The following is an 18087-nucleotide window of genomic DNA, read 5'->3' as shown; positions in this document are numbered from 1 at the left end:
GTCATTGGAGACATCTTCGGCAGGGTCACTCATATGAATGTTCCAAGTGATTGCGAGAAACCGGTCTCTGGACATGACTCTCTGAGGATAGGGCACATTGAAAATTGAGGTGGTCCGCCAAAAATCCCTGAGCTTTGGTAGCTTCACAATCCCCATGTACAGGGTCAGCCCAATGTACTGATACAGCTCTGGTTGTGTGAGCTCAGTCCATTTAAACTTCTTGCCGGCAGCAATATTTTTTGCCGCATTTTTATTTGTGTTGGCACACAGTGTTTTGATGGCAGCCCGGTCAAAGTACAACCTAAACAGGTCAGATGGAGATGGACTGTCACATGCCAGAGGTGGCTGCACACCCGGATTTCTTTTAGGGATGAAATGCGGTGGGGGATGTGGCAGACTATCAGGCTCCTCTTCTGTTTTCCAGCCAGCTCCATCAGTCTCTGAACTGGAGTGACTGCTGCGGCCTCTTGCTGGAGTGTGACTCCTTCCTCTCCCTCTGCAACCTCTCTGTGCTGAGGCTCGTCTCTTTCCTCTTCCTCTGCCTCCATCTGGGGCACAGGGTGCTTCAGAGGAGCAGGGGACCTCCTCCTCCTCCACCTCCTCCTCCTCAGCATGATCAACACTGCACACAGAGGTTACACGGTGTGTTAGATCTACCGTAATCCATCACGAGAATGATAATTATGTGTAATTATTTCGAGTTTTCCCTAAAACAAAAACAATTCCATGAATATACTTACATATCATGACAGCGATCGATCCCTTCAATGAAATCCGCTTCTTCTCCACTGTCGCCCGAATCCGGACCCGACGACTGGGCGGACTCCTCGTCCGACGCGCCGGTAATCAGCTCGAACGCTTCGCGGGCGCTAAAAAGCCGACTCCGGCGGCCGGCCGGCCGCTGATCCATGATGAATGTGTGGCAAGTGTCGTGTGTCTGTGTGTGTGTGTGTCTGTGTCTGTGTGTGTCTGTCGAAGTGAGCAAAGCGAGGAAAGGCGAGAGAAAAACTAGCAAAACCAACTGCAACTCCGAGACCGCTGTTTACCACTGGAAAAACTACAAGTCGCGGGAAAAATACGTCACTTTGTTGTCGCGAGGATACGGTCTGTGGTAGCAGAGAAGGGAGTAGTACTAGTCTCGCGAGATGTGAAATCACTTGACAATCACGTGATGACCTGTTTCCCAGTGTAGGAAGTGCTGTGAACACCGGCCGGCACCGGCCGACACCGGCGCTTTGGGTTAGAATGATTAGAATGTTTACGTTTGTGTGTACTTTTTTACTGGGTTTTAACAAACGTAATCACAAAAAGAAAAAAATACATCTGAAACAAACTGGATATATAATGTAGAAGAGTAACTCCTCCGGTTTTAAATAAAACAAGATTTATTTCTCTATCTTATTTGGTTGCAATTCTGTCAGCATCTAAAAATAGATATGCAAATGGGATCGCATGCGCTCCCGCAGGTCTTAAAGGGTTAAAGGAGCCACTGTATGTGAGAGCATTCGCTGATGAAGGTTTCTTCTGTCGCTTCAGTGTGGAACCGAGAGCCATGACTACGTCCTCCACCTTATCTCGCCGATATGAAACTCCCCGGATACCTTGTTGTCCATTCACGCCTTTCGTTGGCAGGTTCTTAGCAGACGTCTCAAAAAGCATCATGCTGTGGACTTTGGCGAAGTTCATAGCCTGCTCCTGACTCACCTGGCCTGCAGTCCTCGTGGGGTCACGGAGGTCACTCTTGTTACCCACCAGGAACCTGTGAGTCAGGGGGAATAGACAGTGGAATTGGACTTACAATGGAAGATGGCATTAAAGCAAGTAACCATAATAGGATGAAAAAACCTAAAATATGGTTAAAGCCATATTGTGGGAGTTCTCTTGGGCTCCCCCTGCAGTTGTGGAGTGTAATTCCATTTTGTTGTAAACACGAGTTGCGAATGGGCTCTTTGCACAGCTCCACTAGGCTACTTATTATTGGACAAACTGATTAATCCAGGTGTGTCTGAGTAGTCACAATGGTCAGACACACCTGGATTAATCAGGTTGTCCAATAATGTAAGACAGGAAATGAAGGAGCAGCATTAAGTTCAGGAAGTAGTGGAGCTGTGCAAAGAGCCCATTGAGCCCCACTCACACAGACAGCAGTATATGTGCATTTGTTGACAAGCTGAAGCCTATGTAAACAATAAACACCTTACTTACTGGTCTAGAAACTAGAAGACGAGTCTGGTGCTGGCCTTGCATCCTGTCTTTTCTCCAACAAGTAAAAGTCAGTCCAAGATTTATCTTTATTTGGTCTCATGCTCAGCTACTCTTATTCTTCTCTTCCTCTGACATCTTCTCAAGTGTCTTCAGCACCTCTGCCATGACGAACTAGCTGCTTTCTTATAACTAGGCCAGAGGTATTGATGTTGGTGTATGTGAATATATATTATTATGAGTGGGTTACGGGCAGGCAATCAAACTTACATGTAATACCAGGCCAGGGGCCATTCTCTCTGTGAGAAGTCAATGAAATGTCAAATTGATTTTGAGTCATTTAAAGGGATAGTTCAACATTTTGGCAAATTGGCCCATTGCCATAATCCCTATGATTTTAGGAGTAGGTTTGTTACCTTTAATTGTCGGTGCAAGCTATTTTTAGAACAGCGGAGCAGAGCCGCGAGCTGCTCAGAGCTACGCTACGGAGGCTAATGGGATTTCTTGGTTTCCCTCATCAAATACACAATCCAACAACTCTAAAACGCTCTGGTGGACAAGTTGTGACCTGCACATTCACCACGCTATGAGATAATAACGGAACATTACGAGACGGAGTTTGAGGTAAACGCAGAGACGACTGCCCCCGACAGAAACAACTCTGTCTCATAACGTTCTGTTATTATCTCGTAGCGTGGTGAATGTGCAGGTCACAACATGTCCACGAGAGCGTTTTGGAGTTGGATTGTGTATTTTATGAGTTTGATGAGGGAAACCAAGAAATCCCATTAGCCTCTGTAGCGTAGCTCCGAGCAGCTCGCGGCTCTGCTCCGCCATTCTAAAATTAGCTTGCACCGACAATTAAAGGTAACAAACCTACTCCTAAGACTATAGGGATCATGGCAATGGGCCAATTTGCCAAAATGTTGAACTATCCCTTTAAAGGTAAAATAGTCACATGGTGTTGCTTTAAATCAAAAACAATCCCCCATCACAGCAGTAGGCTACATACAGTACAGAGAGCTGATGTAGTTACCTGGGGATTTCCTGTCCAAGGGAGTTCTGCCTGCACTCTTCTATCCAGGAAACCAGTCCACGAAAGCTGGCAGGGCAGGTCACATCATAAACAAAGAGCACGGCATGGGCATTTCGATAGTAGTGCTGCACCATGGACTTCCGGAAGCGCTCCTGTCCTGCCGTGTCCCACAACTGGAGCTGATGGAGTAGGAGTGAAAATGGGAGAGGAAAAGTGAGACACTGACATTTTGGTACCTCTCACTGAGGAGGAGGAGGTGGTGGTGGTGGAGGCAAAAACAAGAGAAAGAGGAAACAGATGAGAAGAAACTGAGAGGAAAAGAAATCATGTGTTTGAGCAGCCCCAAACCACACACACATGCCCACACAACAACATGCACGGACACATACCATGAGTCATCACTGAGACGGAACAAAGTAAAGCAATATGACCATGTTCATCTGATTGTTAAAGTCTGATCTCTCTGTGGGGCTTCAGCAGTACAAAACAATGTGACTCTGACATAACTGATGCCTTTCACACATTAACACATCGCATAACATGACGAATCCATGTTCCACATTCACCCTCGTGTTGGGACTCAAGTCTCAAGTCTTGACTGAAACAGTTTCTACACAGCAGTCCTTTGGCTTTTAGAATAAGAGATCTTGTGCAACCCACACAGCTCAAATATTTGATCTTTAGGTCTAGACTGTGACCCCCCCGGGTCTCAGATTTGTATAAACATAAGGAACACCTGCTTTGAAAGAAACTGATTCGAATGTTTGTCTTCACTGACCCCAAAGGATGTGGCAATTGTCACTGAGTGCAGCTGTAATAAAAACTGGACTACTGGACTGGAGGAAAAGCTTTAAAAATACTCCTCCAACTAAGATGAAGTTATAAACAAATCTCAGATCACCAGTCACAGACACTTCCTCTGTCATGTGATTGTTTCAAAACACACTTCCATTAAGTTGCACCCACAGATTTTAAAGCCTACAAAACAGGAAACAGAGTATTTTATTGTGTTTACACATGTTGCATAGGAATATCATCTTGAATTAGAGGCAACTGTTTTAAACTGTTCATGTTGAGTCACAGCTCTCTCCGTGATTTCCAGGCTGTGTTAGTTCTGCAAACACAGGCAGCTCTGCTAATTTTCTGCCATCCAGAGAATTCTCAGGCTTGGTTTTAGACAAATAAGTCTGTTATTTCAGCAGAGCTTCACTGCAGTGTGGGACAGTTTTCTCTAGGACCTACATTGAGTATTAATGAGATAAAACATGATGAGTCACTGTTTGAACTCTTTGTGATGGTTTAACTATTGGTTTCTGTTTCGTATGTGCACTGATTCCCTTGATAAACTGAGGCTAATGACGAGCAATTCACTAGTGGAAAAAATCACCAATAATTAAATTCAACAGTGGCACGTTTTTATCAGCCATCAGTCCGAACTTTTCAGAATAAAAGAGCTGTTTGTGCGTCAAAACGGCTTGTTTCCTCCAGACGGCGCACAGACACTAGGCTATAGCCTGTTTCTGTTTTCGTTCATTTTCTAAAAGTTGATACAGAAACATAATTCGTCACCTTAATTTTTTCTCCACCAATGTCCAGAAGCCTCTCACGGAAATCCACCCCAATGGTGGCCTCCACTCTGTCGGGGAACTGTCCTGCGCACAGTCGGTGTGTGAGGCAGGTCTTCCCCACACCGGAGTCTCCGATCACCAGTACCTTAAAGGTCCGACAACGGGTCAGCAGGGAGGACACGCTGCCCAGAGAGTTGGACAACTCAAGGGAAGACTCCATAGTGTCTACGAGCTGTTCGCGGAACCCTGCCGGACGCAAAGTGTGAGCCTCCCCTGGTGTGTAGCTGCAGCTCAGAGGGTTTCCAGAGTTTTCACGGTGCGCACGGCGGAGCCAGCAGCCGTCACGTTCCCGTGGTCTCACCAGCAGAGCTATCCCCGTGTTTTTTTGTTTTTTTTGGAGTGCGCCATCAGTATGGGGTTTACGGTAATCGCTATGAATGAGGCGTTGGAACTGTGTGACTTTATGACGACTATCACCACAGCGTGTTATAGATAGCTGTCACATTGTCTTTCTATGTAGGCTAATTAACTGAACAGTGAATTCATGTGACGTCTCTCATACCGTTTTCAAAGTAAAAGATGGTTAGAGATAATGATAAATTCGGTTATGTCTCACACTAAGGGATAGGCTGTGGGTTCATTTCAAAAGATGAGAGAAAACCCAAAGGCTGGTGTCAAACCTAAACACACCCCTCTTCCTAAATCAGTAGCTTCACAAACTGAACCACACCCCTCCTAGAGAACAGACATATTTAACGTGATGTCAAATAAGGATTTTCAAAATACAGTAATTTGTCTCATAAGTTCAAAAACGCATAGACTTTTTTTCAAGGCAGCCATTTTCACATGAGATAGTAGGACAAATGGGCCAACAGGTGTTACCAACTTAATTAGTATCATTGGTAACACCTGTAGGTGTTGTCTGCTATTGTGCATGTTGGCTCATTAGAAAAGCTCTGCTATGGAACAGAACCTTAATTAGTAACATTGGTAACACCTGTAATTTGTCCTACTATCTCAACTGACTGCCATGAAAAAGGTCAATTAGGTGCTTCTTCAACACTGAACCACCAGTGGCTCTGATATGAAAGATTAGATTCCCACAGGTTCTTAGAGTGTGACAGTGATTTATCAGGCTTTCTCCTGCAGTTTGAAGCCTCTGTTGGCTCTCAACATACAGGCACTGCTGGTCTCACAGACCACACTGTCACAAGTTCATGCTCTCCCTGTGGCTACATTGGTTGTCCCACAGTTCAAAGACATGCACATTTATGTTATGGTGACTCAAAATAGGTGTGAAGGCCCTGTGACTGACTGGTGACCTGTCAAGGGTGTAGTCTGCCCCCACAAAAGACAGTCAAACACTTATCTTAAATGGCTTAATATTTAACAGTAAGTTGTAGGCTACACAGTCTATAACAGTGGTTCTCAACTGGTGGGTCGGGACCCAAAAGTGGGTCGCGGACCTGTTCTGGATGTGTCGCGGACAGCTGGTCAAAAAAGTAAATGATATTTAATGCACATCTGATGTTGGACATGTCTTTTATTTTGAAAAATAACTTATATTGAAAGGCATGCTTCACGTGAACACATGCAGTTGTAATGGTCCTCAGTTTGTTATTATTTGCTCTGAATGCAAAGATATCAGTTTCTTTTTTTTTCTATTTGGCCTGAATGCAGTGAATCTTGTTTTGTTTTGTGGGTCTTTATTTTGTGCAATTTTATATTTATTTACTTTTGTGAATATGCTCTGAATGCAGAGATGCATTAGAAGTCAAATATATCGTTTTGTTGGTCTCCGTTTTGTGCAGTTTGATTTTTTTTTATTCACTTCCGTACATGGTCATGGTCCTCTTCAGTTTCATTCATGTGCTCTGAAATGCATTTTGCTCAATAAAGAGCAAACTGAGTTTTTAAAGGCTTTAAAAAAAAAAAATCTTGGTTTGAATTCTATAAAAGTGGGTTGCGACTTAATGACCATGGGAACATGTGGATCCCAGAGTGAGACTAGTTGAGAATCCCTGGTCTATAATATGTTTGGTAAGGGGAGGAGGAGGCAGTTCAGAGGTACCAGAAGATGTCTGCTGAGATACAGGCAATAATTGTGGAGTATGTATGTATGTATCTGTCAGTGTGTTATGAGAAATGCATGAACTGTGAGAATGATATTTCTGGTGTTTCTTCTTCTCACCTCAGACAGATTCTCAGTATGATGCTTTTTTTTTTTTAGAGCCACTCATCATCACTAACCTGTTGCCACTAAAACTGATTACCTGAGATCATCCACCAGGTGTTCTCTTTTAGCCTTCCGCAACTCTTCTGGAACACAGCAGTTCTATTTCATCCCTGACTGCCAGAGGCGGTGCCTGTTGTAGAGACTTTTGCACAGATGATTTAGTGTTATGATAATTACACAAACTGTTCTGCATGGAGCTCTGTGGGAATGATGTTTCTGATTTATCATGTGAATTTGCATCAACTGAGAAAAACTGTAACACTGAGGTTCATAAAAGATTCAGACAAACACATTTTTAACATGTTCGTGCTGTTGTGTTTCTGTTTTGTGTATTGATACTTAAGGCACAAATCTGTTCAGCCTGTTCTCAGTCCTTCCTGGCTCATCCAACCTGTGATCTTTGATTAATATCAACACCTAACACCCTAATTACCTCCTTCCCTTTCCCTTTCCCAAAATTATTATTATTAGAACAGCTGACAGATCTGAAAATACTTTGCATCCAAAACATTTTTTCACTTCATAATGTTCATGAAATATGCAGGTGGTTGCTCTGAGCACAATCAGGTGAAGTGAGTCCTATACTGTTTTTATCCACTTATAACTTTAATATTTGGTATGTCCACCTTTTGCAGCAATAACGTCTCTCTGGAATAGTGTCAATACATTTCCTGAGAACTTCAACACTAAAGTTATCCCATGGCTTCTACTACTGAACATGATTGTGTGACATTAACAGCTTTTTTTTTTTTGTAAGGAAAATGACCTAAATCTTCCTATGATGGCCCCATTCTATGGTTTATAGACCATAATGATGATTAATGGCTAATTCAACAAAAATAACTGAAACCTCTTAAATATGTCAAGTGTTTTAATAACTTTGGCCACCATTGTACATCACAGGGTCCTCATCATCAGTAAAGTATATTGCTGTGTTTGGTTGCTGATGAACTGCAGGTGCTTTTTACAGTCAGTATGCTCAGTGTTTCTGTCATCTCCACATGCCATGAGCACATATTGATGTTTATGGGTTTATTGACAAATAACCATAAAAAGTGGGAAAAAAACCCCACTCAAGTCATTTTTGCTGACTCATAGTTTTCATTAACACAGAGGAGCAGCGGAGACGGCTCCTCCTGTGTGCAGCTTCACGACGACCTCTGAAACCACACATAACACGACATCATCAACACAGTAAACCCCGGCAGACTGTGAGGACTTCAGACATGTGACCAACCAGGCTGGATGAGTGCTGCTTCATCCTCCAGAGGAGTAAAAAACGTTTCCTCACCAGGAGTTATGGCCTTGAACGCAACACCGTTCTGTAAGAAAGGCGTCTGAATGACATCCAGCTCTGTCATGCCAACTGTCAGGTTGTTGACGGTCATGTCGAGGCTGCTGTCAGTGTGCGGCTCCACAGAGAAAAATGGATGCTGCAGCACTTCGAGGGGTGTTATGCGCCAGTTATTATCCACCATCAGCATTTTTTTTAACAGATCCATGAAGTGTTGCACGGCCTGCATCTCTGCCTTGTTTTTATAATACATCATCTTGAACAAGAAGCAACAAATAAAAGTTCAGAATATGTCTAATTTACCTTTCTAGGATTATGGCAGTCAATAAATGATACTCCAGGGCTTCCGGTGAAGATAATTATGTAATAACATTATAGATTACATTAACAGCTGGACGGTCAAAAAAAGACTAGCTACCTTCTCTAAAGCATCCAGAGAGTGAAAACTTCTGGTGTCTCTGAAATGGTGCCCAGTTGATGCAGCAAACTCCTCTGGAGTCTACAAAGACATGGATGGATGGATGGATGGATGGATGGATGGATGGATGGATGGATGGATGGATGGACAGACAGATAGACAGACAGACAGACAGATAGACAGATCTAGATAGATAGATAGATAGATACCGGTAGATAGATAGATACCCTCAGTTTCCAGGTCTGCTGGTTGTAGCTGTTCTGAATATCAAAGAAGTAGCTGCTTCTTTGTCCATAGTTGAGCAGATAATCTGGTGGTTGACCCAGAGAGTCCACGATAAACTTCATCTTGAGACAGACACAAGGCCACATTTGTTTATCTTAGAAATATTTCCATCTGTTCTCGCTGCATCATCTGAGAAGAAGACACTTACCATGTCAAATTCGTGGATCGCTGGAAAAAGTGAGAATCCCAGAGCGATTTCTGCTGCAACTAGACCCAGAGACCACATGTCTATGGGCTGCGTGAAGACCAGACCCAGAATGACCTCCGGGGCTCTGAGCCAAGACGACACAGACAATATTAAACTCGTATGAAGGCTGAAATCTCACCTCTGTAATGCTGTTATGTAAACCCCGAGAAGCATCTCTGCCACGTGTGTTGTCTGCACTTACCTGTACCACAGACTCTGCACGCATAACCCTGGAACAGGAACGGACACATAGAGAGCAAGACCAAAGTCAATGAGCTTGACCTGCAGAGGCTGCTGCCAGCGGTCCACCACCATGACATTTTCTGGCTTTAAATCTGCATGCATGATTTCCAGGGCCTCCAGGTGGAACAGTGCTGTGGTCAGCTGATGAAACAACAGGTATTGAAATGACATTTTTCACTCTGAGAAGTGCAGAGAGAGGGAACTCCAACATACCTGATGTAGAAGTGGGCGGATCTCACCCATCGACAGGGGCTGGAAACATCTCTGCTCCATGTAGTCATGCAGGCTCAGGTCCAGGAGCTCAAACTGCAGACAAATGAGTTTTTCATGGAGGAAGGAGCCGAGCCATCTCACAATATGACACTGATCCGGATCCAGGGCCTGCAGCTGCTTGAGAATATGTATCTGTGTGAATATGGAAGATGGGATTTGTACTGTTTACTGTCAACTAACAGACACACTACATGGTTCTCAATAAGAAGGCGTTGGATATAACCACATAATTTTTTTTTATGCACATCTCAGCTCGTGGCCTACCTCTTCCAGTGCTCGGCGAGTGAAAAAGGGATCATCTTTTGTTACTTTGATGGCCATCTCTGTGTTGGTTAGGTTGTCTGCACACCTGGTGACTATTCCAAAGCTCCCTTCACCGAGGAAGGCCTGCACCTCGTAGCGGCAGGCCAGCAGGGTTCCTTCATGTATGGCAATGTTGACTGTGGAGGACGATGGAGCAGGAGATATAAAGACATGAAGACATTATGCACAGAGCATCACACAGTCCACAGTCCAAGTAACATAGCCTGTATACAATACAGGTATGACTCAACAGCCTACACACCTATCATGTTTATTTGTTTTGTTTCATTTATAAAAAGCGAAAGTATTGTCAATTCATAAGAACCCTTTACTTATTTCATAACCACATCAGGAATCTGTTCACGACCATAACTAATGTGACATTATAATATCACACTTGTATTTTTTTTTTTTTTTTTATTAACTCAATCAGCTTACCTGACATTCTGCTCAATGGCGTGGACGTTTTTGAACCAAAAACAGCAGTAGTCTAATGAAAAGAAGTTGAGTGAAGCGTCTCTGTTTATTGTCAGAGTCTGTTTCGGCCGTTCTGTGGTCATTGTTGGGCAACATTCTGTTTGGAATGGAGCTCCGCATTCAGAATATAAAGAGTCACACCATGTCAGATGTCGACTGGGTCACCAAGGTCCTGCATCAAGTGATGGGGAACCAGGGTGGGTGGAAAGAAGGAGGCAGAGGACTAGTGAGCATCAGAGCAACCATCCATGGAACAACAGAGATCCATGAGTATACATCATTGCCCAGAAGTGATGAGTTGCTTGGTGAAGCCCGATGAGGAAGAAGAACAGATGGGACCATCATGGGAGGGCAAAGCACAGCGTGCAACACCGGCAGATAGAAGGAGTGGTTTGATATTGAAAAATCCTACTCAGTGGCTGGAAAAGGCTGGACTGAAGGATAACACAGAGGCACTGATCGTGGCAGCACAGGAGCAGCCTCTGGGTGCAGGATCAATAAAGGTTGAGGTCTACCACACCAGCTACCCCTAAGATGATCCACAGTATCAGACTGTAAGATGCTGTAACCAAGCGGCCAGCATGGACATCTGTGCCAAGTATGGACTAGTTGGTGCTGCAGTATTGTAATTTTTTGTGTAGTGTTATGTGACATGCTATGACCTTTTTAAGCTGGAAAAACCCCAATCAAACAAACAATAAACAACATTTCTTAGTAGTATCACAGTCACATTAAGGATCAGTATTTCTAGTGTTCTCTGATTTCATTGTGAAATTCCTAGCAGTTGTGATTTGTGGCTTTCACTCTGCTCTTTAATAGCACTTACATTTTATAACCACATGAGGGCAATGTCAGAGCTTCACAAAGAATTTACATCTTACATTTTTAGAGGACATTTAGTTTTTATTTTATCATAATGCAATGTTTTTTTTCCCGTTTTGTGTGTAATTAGGGGGAAAAAATATGAGGCTAAATTTGAATGAATAATTAACCTATTAATAGTTAACCTGTGAAAACAGCAGTAAAACTTATCTTTCTCTTTTTTCTTGATAGTGAAGAAAGGTCGATTAAATCAAATTAAAAAATTCATTTCAAATATTAAACAAATATTTAATGATATTAATATTCAGCGCCTTAAGCGTTGTCTCTTTGCACACTTGGGCTCCTCTTAGTTCAGGTGCAGTAGTCCATGAGCTGCCACCAGACAGATAAGCTTCTGGAGCCGTGTACTGGCTGTAAACCACAGACTGTGAACCAGCCCCGCGCCTCTGGTCCACTCTCCTCTTCACCCCGCTCCGCTCTGTCCTCAGTCACCCGCCCCCACCTCTCTCCCCACCTCCCCCCCCAGCGGAGAGGAAGAGCAGAGACAAGTGATCAACAAGCCCAGCAGCCACGGAGCATAGGAAACTGCAGAGGTGGGTGTTTTCTCCTCTTCTCTTCATTGTTGTGAGCGCGGAGTTGGTCCAGTTCCGCTCCACGCCGTCTGCTGGACCGCGCCGAGGTGTTTCTGTTGTCTCATCCCGACTCTCCTCCTGCTCCGAGGCTGCGGCTCCACGTCCGTCTAGCTGGTGTCAGCTCAGCGGCGGCAGCAGCTCGGCTCGGCTCGGCTCGGCTAGGCCTGAATCCACCTCGCAAACACTTATGGACTTTGGGAAACAAGGCTAACAGCGTCCAGACTCGGTAACGGACGGCCTCTTGGTGTTTTGTGCTCGGTGCAGCCGGTTGTGGCCGGTTGTAGGTGTAAAGAAGAGAGACTTTTAATTTGGCCCAACTTGATTGTTCAGTGCAGCGCTAGCAGGCTAGCCCTCCTAGCACAGGCTAATGCAGCTAGCACCAGTGTTTTCAATTGGTTAGCCCGATGAATAACTCATCTGGAGCGGGGCTGGGAGTGAGTTCATCGAAACTTCAACACGCAATTAGAAGTGGTTTCTATGTTATAATAGTTAGAACTGTCAATTGGCCATTGAACGCAACACCACCTTGCTAAGATATCGTTAATGACACATGAATGGTGTGGTTTGGGGGTATGTATATACAAATATCATGATAACAGTTCACACTGCGTGTTTTCGCTTTGCTGCCTTGAAACGGTGGTGCACCGACATTCCCCCGGGGGTTTCCGCCGGTTTCCTCCGACCTGTGAGGTGTAGCCTACCGGACAGGTGAGAGTACACGGAAGTGACCGAGCGGCTCGTCGCGTCACACACCGTCAGGAGTCAAAGTCCAGTCTCGGTTTACTTATCAATTTCCTACTATGTGCTGTGTACCTGAATCGCCCACTCTCGGCGGACAGAGGTGTGCTGCTCGGTGCTTTCAAGGTCTGTAGGTTTTTTTTTGTTGGCACTCTGTTCATTTTGTTGCACGTCTGCTGTGAAAACGCACTGTCTGTGGTCTTTTGTTGTGGTCTGCTAGGTGGAGGAGCAGAGAGAGAAAGAGAGAGTGGTGATCTGTGGTGGAGGGACAAAAAGCAAGAACCTGTTGTGTAGGTCTGTGTGTGTGTGGGTGTGGTAAGGTGGCAGGCCTGTTTGTTGTTTCATTATTCCAGTCCCTTGTGAAGAGGCCTGCAAGCAGACGCCCTCTCACCTTACGGGTGTTTCAGTGTGAGCCACTTGAAGCAGACTTGGCTGGATATGTGTGAATGTATCACGCCTGGATTGAGCCCACCGGTTTCAGTTGGTAGTCATGATCTGCTCCAGTTTCAGTGTGAGTGTGTGTCTGTGTGTGACGTTGAGACGAGCTTGCACAAGACAAACCTGTGGACATGTCTGACAACTTGTCTTGAAGTAACTTTTTTCAAATGGTCGATTTGTGATGATATAGTCAGCTGTTTGGCGAGTTTCAGTACAGCATGGACATGCCTGGCATATTCCTCTAAACGCCCTGCGGGCATGTCTGCTTTGACCTGCCGGGACAGAGATGGAAGAGATTGTGAGCAAGTTTGGACAAGCCGTTTGCCCAGTAATGCCCCCTTTCTGAAAGATGTATAAAGGAGGGATAAAAAAAAAAAAGAGTCAAAAGTTGGACATTTTCTTGTGGTGTCTAGAATTTGTTCCTAGCCATTTTGTCTGTGGGGGCTGAAGTCTTGCCTTTCAGCCAGTTCTTTAAACCAGGGCTATCATTTGTGAGTCTCTGTAATGACGGGCTTTCAGAGTACACCATGGGTGTGTCCCTCTGACACACAGAAGCTGGGGTTTTCTTATATTTGCTCCTCCTCCCCGTCTCTTTCATTCTCTGTTGGCTTCTCCCCACCCCCCACACAAACGGCTACACCTGCAGTCATGTTTTTATTTGAATAGTGAGCATGTCGTCGGTACACTGCCCATTCATGGGAGGACATGTGAGGTGTGTGATAACATGCGGAGTAACAATCAAAGTGCACAGACTTCTTCTGAAGCCGTGGAGCTAGGCTGCCGTACAGGAGGCTACCCTCCTCGCTCCGCGCTGGCTGCTGGTTAACTTCTTGGAAAGGTCGAGCGCCAGTTTGCATTATTTTACTGCAGCAAATAAACCAAACTTCCTTGTAAAGTGGCAGTCACACTGTTTGCAGTTCACAAGGATCAATCTTCTCTGACTGCTGGACAGTAGATAGTAGTCAGTCTGTTTCTCACCGTTTTCCATTTTTGTGATTGACCAGGGATGTTTGTTATTTGTTGTTGTTGTTTATTTTTGAATGAGTTTGGAAGTGAACGCCACAGCGAGGGACTTGGCGCTGATCTAGATTGACTAAATCAGATATGATGATAATGTTTTACAGCATGGTGGTGACTGTGCAGTATTCTTGTCCGCTTGCTCTCATTGGCCTTGTGACAAGATGTGATGTGTTACTGTTTTACAAAATTCGGTTGTCATAGTTAGCAATTATGAACAAATTCATGTGGCGACCCAAAGAAATGAGTTGTTCGGAGGTTTGTGTGATCTAATAGACCTAATCCAATGAAAACCAGTTTATTGAACAGGTCTCACTCTTCAGTTTTACAGTTTATAATTATTTGGAGTGTACTTTGCTCAAAGTTCCCCAGGTGCTAATGAGTCTTGTCCTGTGATCAACTAGTTAGTAGCTTATTACCTTGAATCAGTAGGCACAGTCATTACACATGTGGCATTTGTTGCATGACATAGGTGTGTGTGTGTCATTGAGTTGGATGGTCACTTATGTATGGAGTGTGCTGGCTAAGCAGACAGTGCAAATGTTCTGAAATTTAACTTGGTTTGCAAATGTCGGAGTTTGCATCTTTCATCTGTATAATTGTGAATTTGCCCATTGGTTGGGTAAAAAAAAGTTATTTGAAGATGCGACTTAGGTTGCTTATGGGAATTTGTGGCTTTCTTTCCTCTCGTGTCATGACATGTGATAAACTAAACAATTAATTCACATACAGGGTGATCAATAATTAAAGGGATAGTTCAACATTTTGGCCAATTGGCCCATTGCCGAGAGCGTTTTGGAGTTGTTGGATTGTGTATTTGATGAGTTTGATGAGGGAAACCAAGAAATCCCATTAGCATCCGTAGCGTAGCTCTGAGCAGCTCACGGCTCTGCTCTGCTGTTCTAAAAATAGCTTGCACCGACAATTAAAGGTAACAAACCTACTCCTAAGACTATAGGGATCATGGCAATGGGCCAGTTTCAAAAATGTTGAACTATCCCTTTAAGTATTGGAACGCTTTGATACAAACCAGTGGTAGGTGATAATACTGTGTGGGAGAATATCACGCTCATACAATATTGGGTCCAAGTGCGGCCGTGCTGCTGTTAAATGTGAATATACTTGAACTCACTGGTCCAGTTTTTCCCTCTTCTCTGCTTTCTCTCTCTCTCACAGCTGCCTGCATGTTTCCTTCCTCACTAAGAATAGTACGTTTCTGTCCGGTAGATTAGACGGCTGGCCCTGCAGTGGTCCCTGAACAGTCTGCGTGGTGGTGTGTGTGTGTGTGTGGGTGGGCACATACAGTAGCATGTGCTTTCTCTCTACAGTTACCACACTGTGCCCGACCGTGCTGTAAGCCACATGGGAGAGAGAGAGAGGGGTGATGGGAGGGAGGGAGGGAGGGCGGCTGTTTCATTATTTCACATCAGGATGGTAAAGGTGGTAGTCGTTGGACGTGGGCCAAGGCTAACACAGACGCACACATACACACACACCAAATCTCTGTGTGACCATTCAAATGAGGCTGAGTCAGCAGAGCATTCGGCCAGGCCACAACAGCATTTTGCCATAGCTTCACCTCAGCTGTGTGTGTGTGTGTGCGCCTGTGTTTGTGTGTTTATAGAGTGGAACAGGAATCATGACGCCCTGCCACAACCAACCAGTGACCAAATCCCTGAAATAGCATTGATAGCATATGATAACAAGGGGATACAATACAGACACAGCACTCGGGGGTGGGGTGGGGGGGGGGGGGGGGGGTGGGGGGGGCACTTGTTGATGGGACCTCAGTGAGCGCCGGTGGACACACAACCAGTGTATGTGTGTACGTCTGTGGTGTTGTGTGTTGGCTCAGGACGGTTAAGTGGCTTAGCAGTGTAATTCCAGGGCTATCCCATTAGCAGACACAGTTTAGCGTTGCTGCTAATGGCTTTACAATAGATTAATGACTAATGCCTGGGCTTTAAGTGGCTGAAGCCGTTTAAAACTCTCACAAGCAACTGCACTCTGCCACAAGAATGTCAGTGGTGAGACTCGCATAGCGATGGACTTCTTCCTGTGGGTCGTTCCGTCTGTTGCGTTTAGGCACAGGGGACCGTCTTCTTCTATGGTGTGGAACGTGTCGTCTTTTGACGTCTAACTCTGATGTAAGGTGTCAGTCCTGCATCATTTGTGGTCCCCCCCAGTGTTGGGCATGTTACTTTTAAAAAGTAATTAGTTAGAGCTACTTAATACGTCCCCCAAAAAGTAACTGAGTTAGTAACTTAAAGGGACAGTATGCAATATTTGTCAAGGTTTAATGGCAAAATCTGAATATAATACTGATGAATAGTGTATAAGCATTATAAAATAAAATCTGTTTTGTTTTCATAGCCTTATAATTCTTCTTTCATAGCAAGGGTCTTGCTTAGAGAGTGTCGCCATCTTGCGGCGCCATGTTTGTACGGAATGGAAAATCCAGCCAACCAGAGAACACGTTTCAAGAGTTTCACGTTCATAAATAAAAGATAGAATTATTTAGTAGATAATATAATCGGAATGCTAGATGTCACTGTTTTCCCCTCATTTTACACACTGGACCTTTAATTACTACATTATAAAAGTAACTAATTATCAGGAAAAGTAACTATTGTGGTACTTAAAAAAAATAAATTGCTCAAATATGTCAAAGTACTTGGACCTGCCTCCGAGTCCCTAACCCCCATAACCATAACCCAAACCTCCCATTTATCTGGAACTAACCAACTCACTCAGTATCCCTCCGCACAGACAGGCTTCACGACGCAGCTGCCTGTGCACAGGGATACTGAATGAGTTGGTTAGTTCCAGATAAACGGCTTTGTTCCGACAAATTGATGGACTGAAAAAAAGGTGTTTTGTGAGTCAAGTAATGGCACATTTTATTGTTTATAACGGTAACAGCATAACTGGGGAAACAGTAACCTTTTTGATAACTTGTTACTGAAAAAAGTAGCGCTGTTGGTAACGCCATTATAAAATAACGGCCGTATTCCCATCACTGGTGGTCCCCAATGTAAAACTTGATGGCTTTATAAGCATTTTCATGACACAACAGTCATTTATTTGTCTTTTGCTGCTACATGCGAGTCAACTTTGTCTCTTTATGTGTTTGGCATCTCAACAAAAACTGCTGATATGGTTGAGGTTTTTCCTTTTAAGTTTTAATGGACTCTTAGCTCTACAGAGACACCACACATACCCACTTGAAATCAATTCAAAACCCCCCTTTCAAATGTGTGTGTGTGCATTATCCACTAGAAGCACTTTGTTGGTTTGTGGTCGGCGGCCCTGATTGGGTCAGAGAAAGTTATCTCTCGCACTCACTCTCCCTTTTTCCAGGACTGAAGTGTTTGGGTCGGGGAAGAAAATACTTGTATGTGTGAGATAAAGGAGAGCAGCACAATGAAAAGAGTGAAGGGCTCCCTTATTAGGACACTTTCCAACAGCTGAGACAGGATATGACACGCTAAATCTCACACTGGAATGTACGACAATGGCTGCGATGTGTTTGTGTGTGTCTCCGTCCACCAATGTGTGTTTTATGTTCCACGTAAATGAAAAGAAACAAGGAGCTGCAGCAGCAGTCAACCTCACCAGAACGGGCCACAGCAGCTCTGTTTGAGTATTGGAGGGTAAAATAATCAACGTCGAGCCACACACCATTCACCACCTTTATTTAGTCTCTGACCCACATACACATGCACACTCAGGACTTAATACAGGACTCTTTGTTCACCCTGCCAGTCCTGTGTGTGTGTGCGGATGGAGAGCAGATTTGATCTACATGAGTCAGTGAACTTTGAAGTAGAAAATGGTTTTTTGCCCTGGTTTGGAGATGAGCCATGCTCATGTCATCCCGGTATTAGACACCGCTGAAGTAATCTTCACAGATTCCTC

General features: G+C 44.3%; 2 protein-coding genes across 8 annotated transcripts in view; one reads left to right on the top strand and one right to left on the bottom strand.

Moving 5' to 3' along the window:
• Window positions 1–1398: 1398 nt before the first annotated feature.
• On the bottom strand, window positions 1399–5052 carry LOC310993990 (ras-related protein Rab-33B-like; the record flags this gene model as incomplete). The annotated part of the gene is made up of 3 exons (XM_083982488.1): window positions 4808–5052; window positions 3239–3417; window positions 1399–1759 (listed from the first exon to the last, which is right to left on the bottom strand). The coding sequence occupies exons 1-3, from the start codon at window positions 5024–5026 to the stop codon at window positions 1399–1401; spliced, it is 759 nt and encodes a 252-aa protein (XP_083838614.1). The 5' UTR covers window positions 5027–5052.
• Window positions 5053–11852: 6800 nt separating this feature from the next.
• ctnnd1 (catenin (cadherin-associated protein), delta 1) overlaps window positions 11853–18087 on the top strand; it is a 33409-nt gene continuing 27174 nt past the window's right edge. For 3 of the 7 annotated variants that reach the window (XM_083982314.1, XM_083982315.1, XM_083982313.1), the window contains exon 1: window positions 11881–11937. The gene's annotated coding sequence lies outside the window, so the exon portion shown is untranslated. Of the gene's footprint in view, window positions 11938–11971; window positions 12203–12795; window positions 12841–13927; window positions 13991–18087 lie in introns of those variants that run through there. The other 4 variants (XM_083982316.1, XM_083982319.1, XM_083982317.1 and 1 more) reach the window with 4 other exon arrangements.

The sequence above is a fragment of the Trachurus trachurus genome (assembly GCF_905171665.1).
Source record: "Trachurus trachurus genome assembly, chromosome: 1".
Classification (NCBI taxonomy): Eukaryota; Metazoa; Chordata; class Actinopteri; order Carangiformes; family Carangidae; genus Trachurus; species Trachurus trachurus.
The sequence above is the reverse complement of the archived record's forward strand: the minus strand, read 5'-3'. Positions and strand labels throughout refer to the sequence as shown.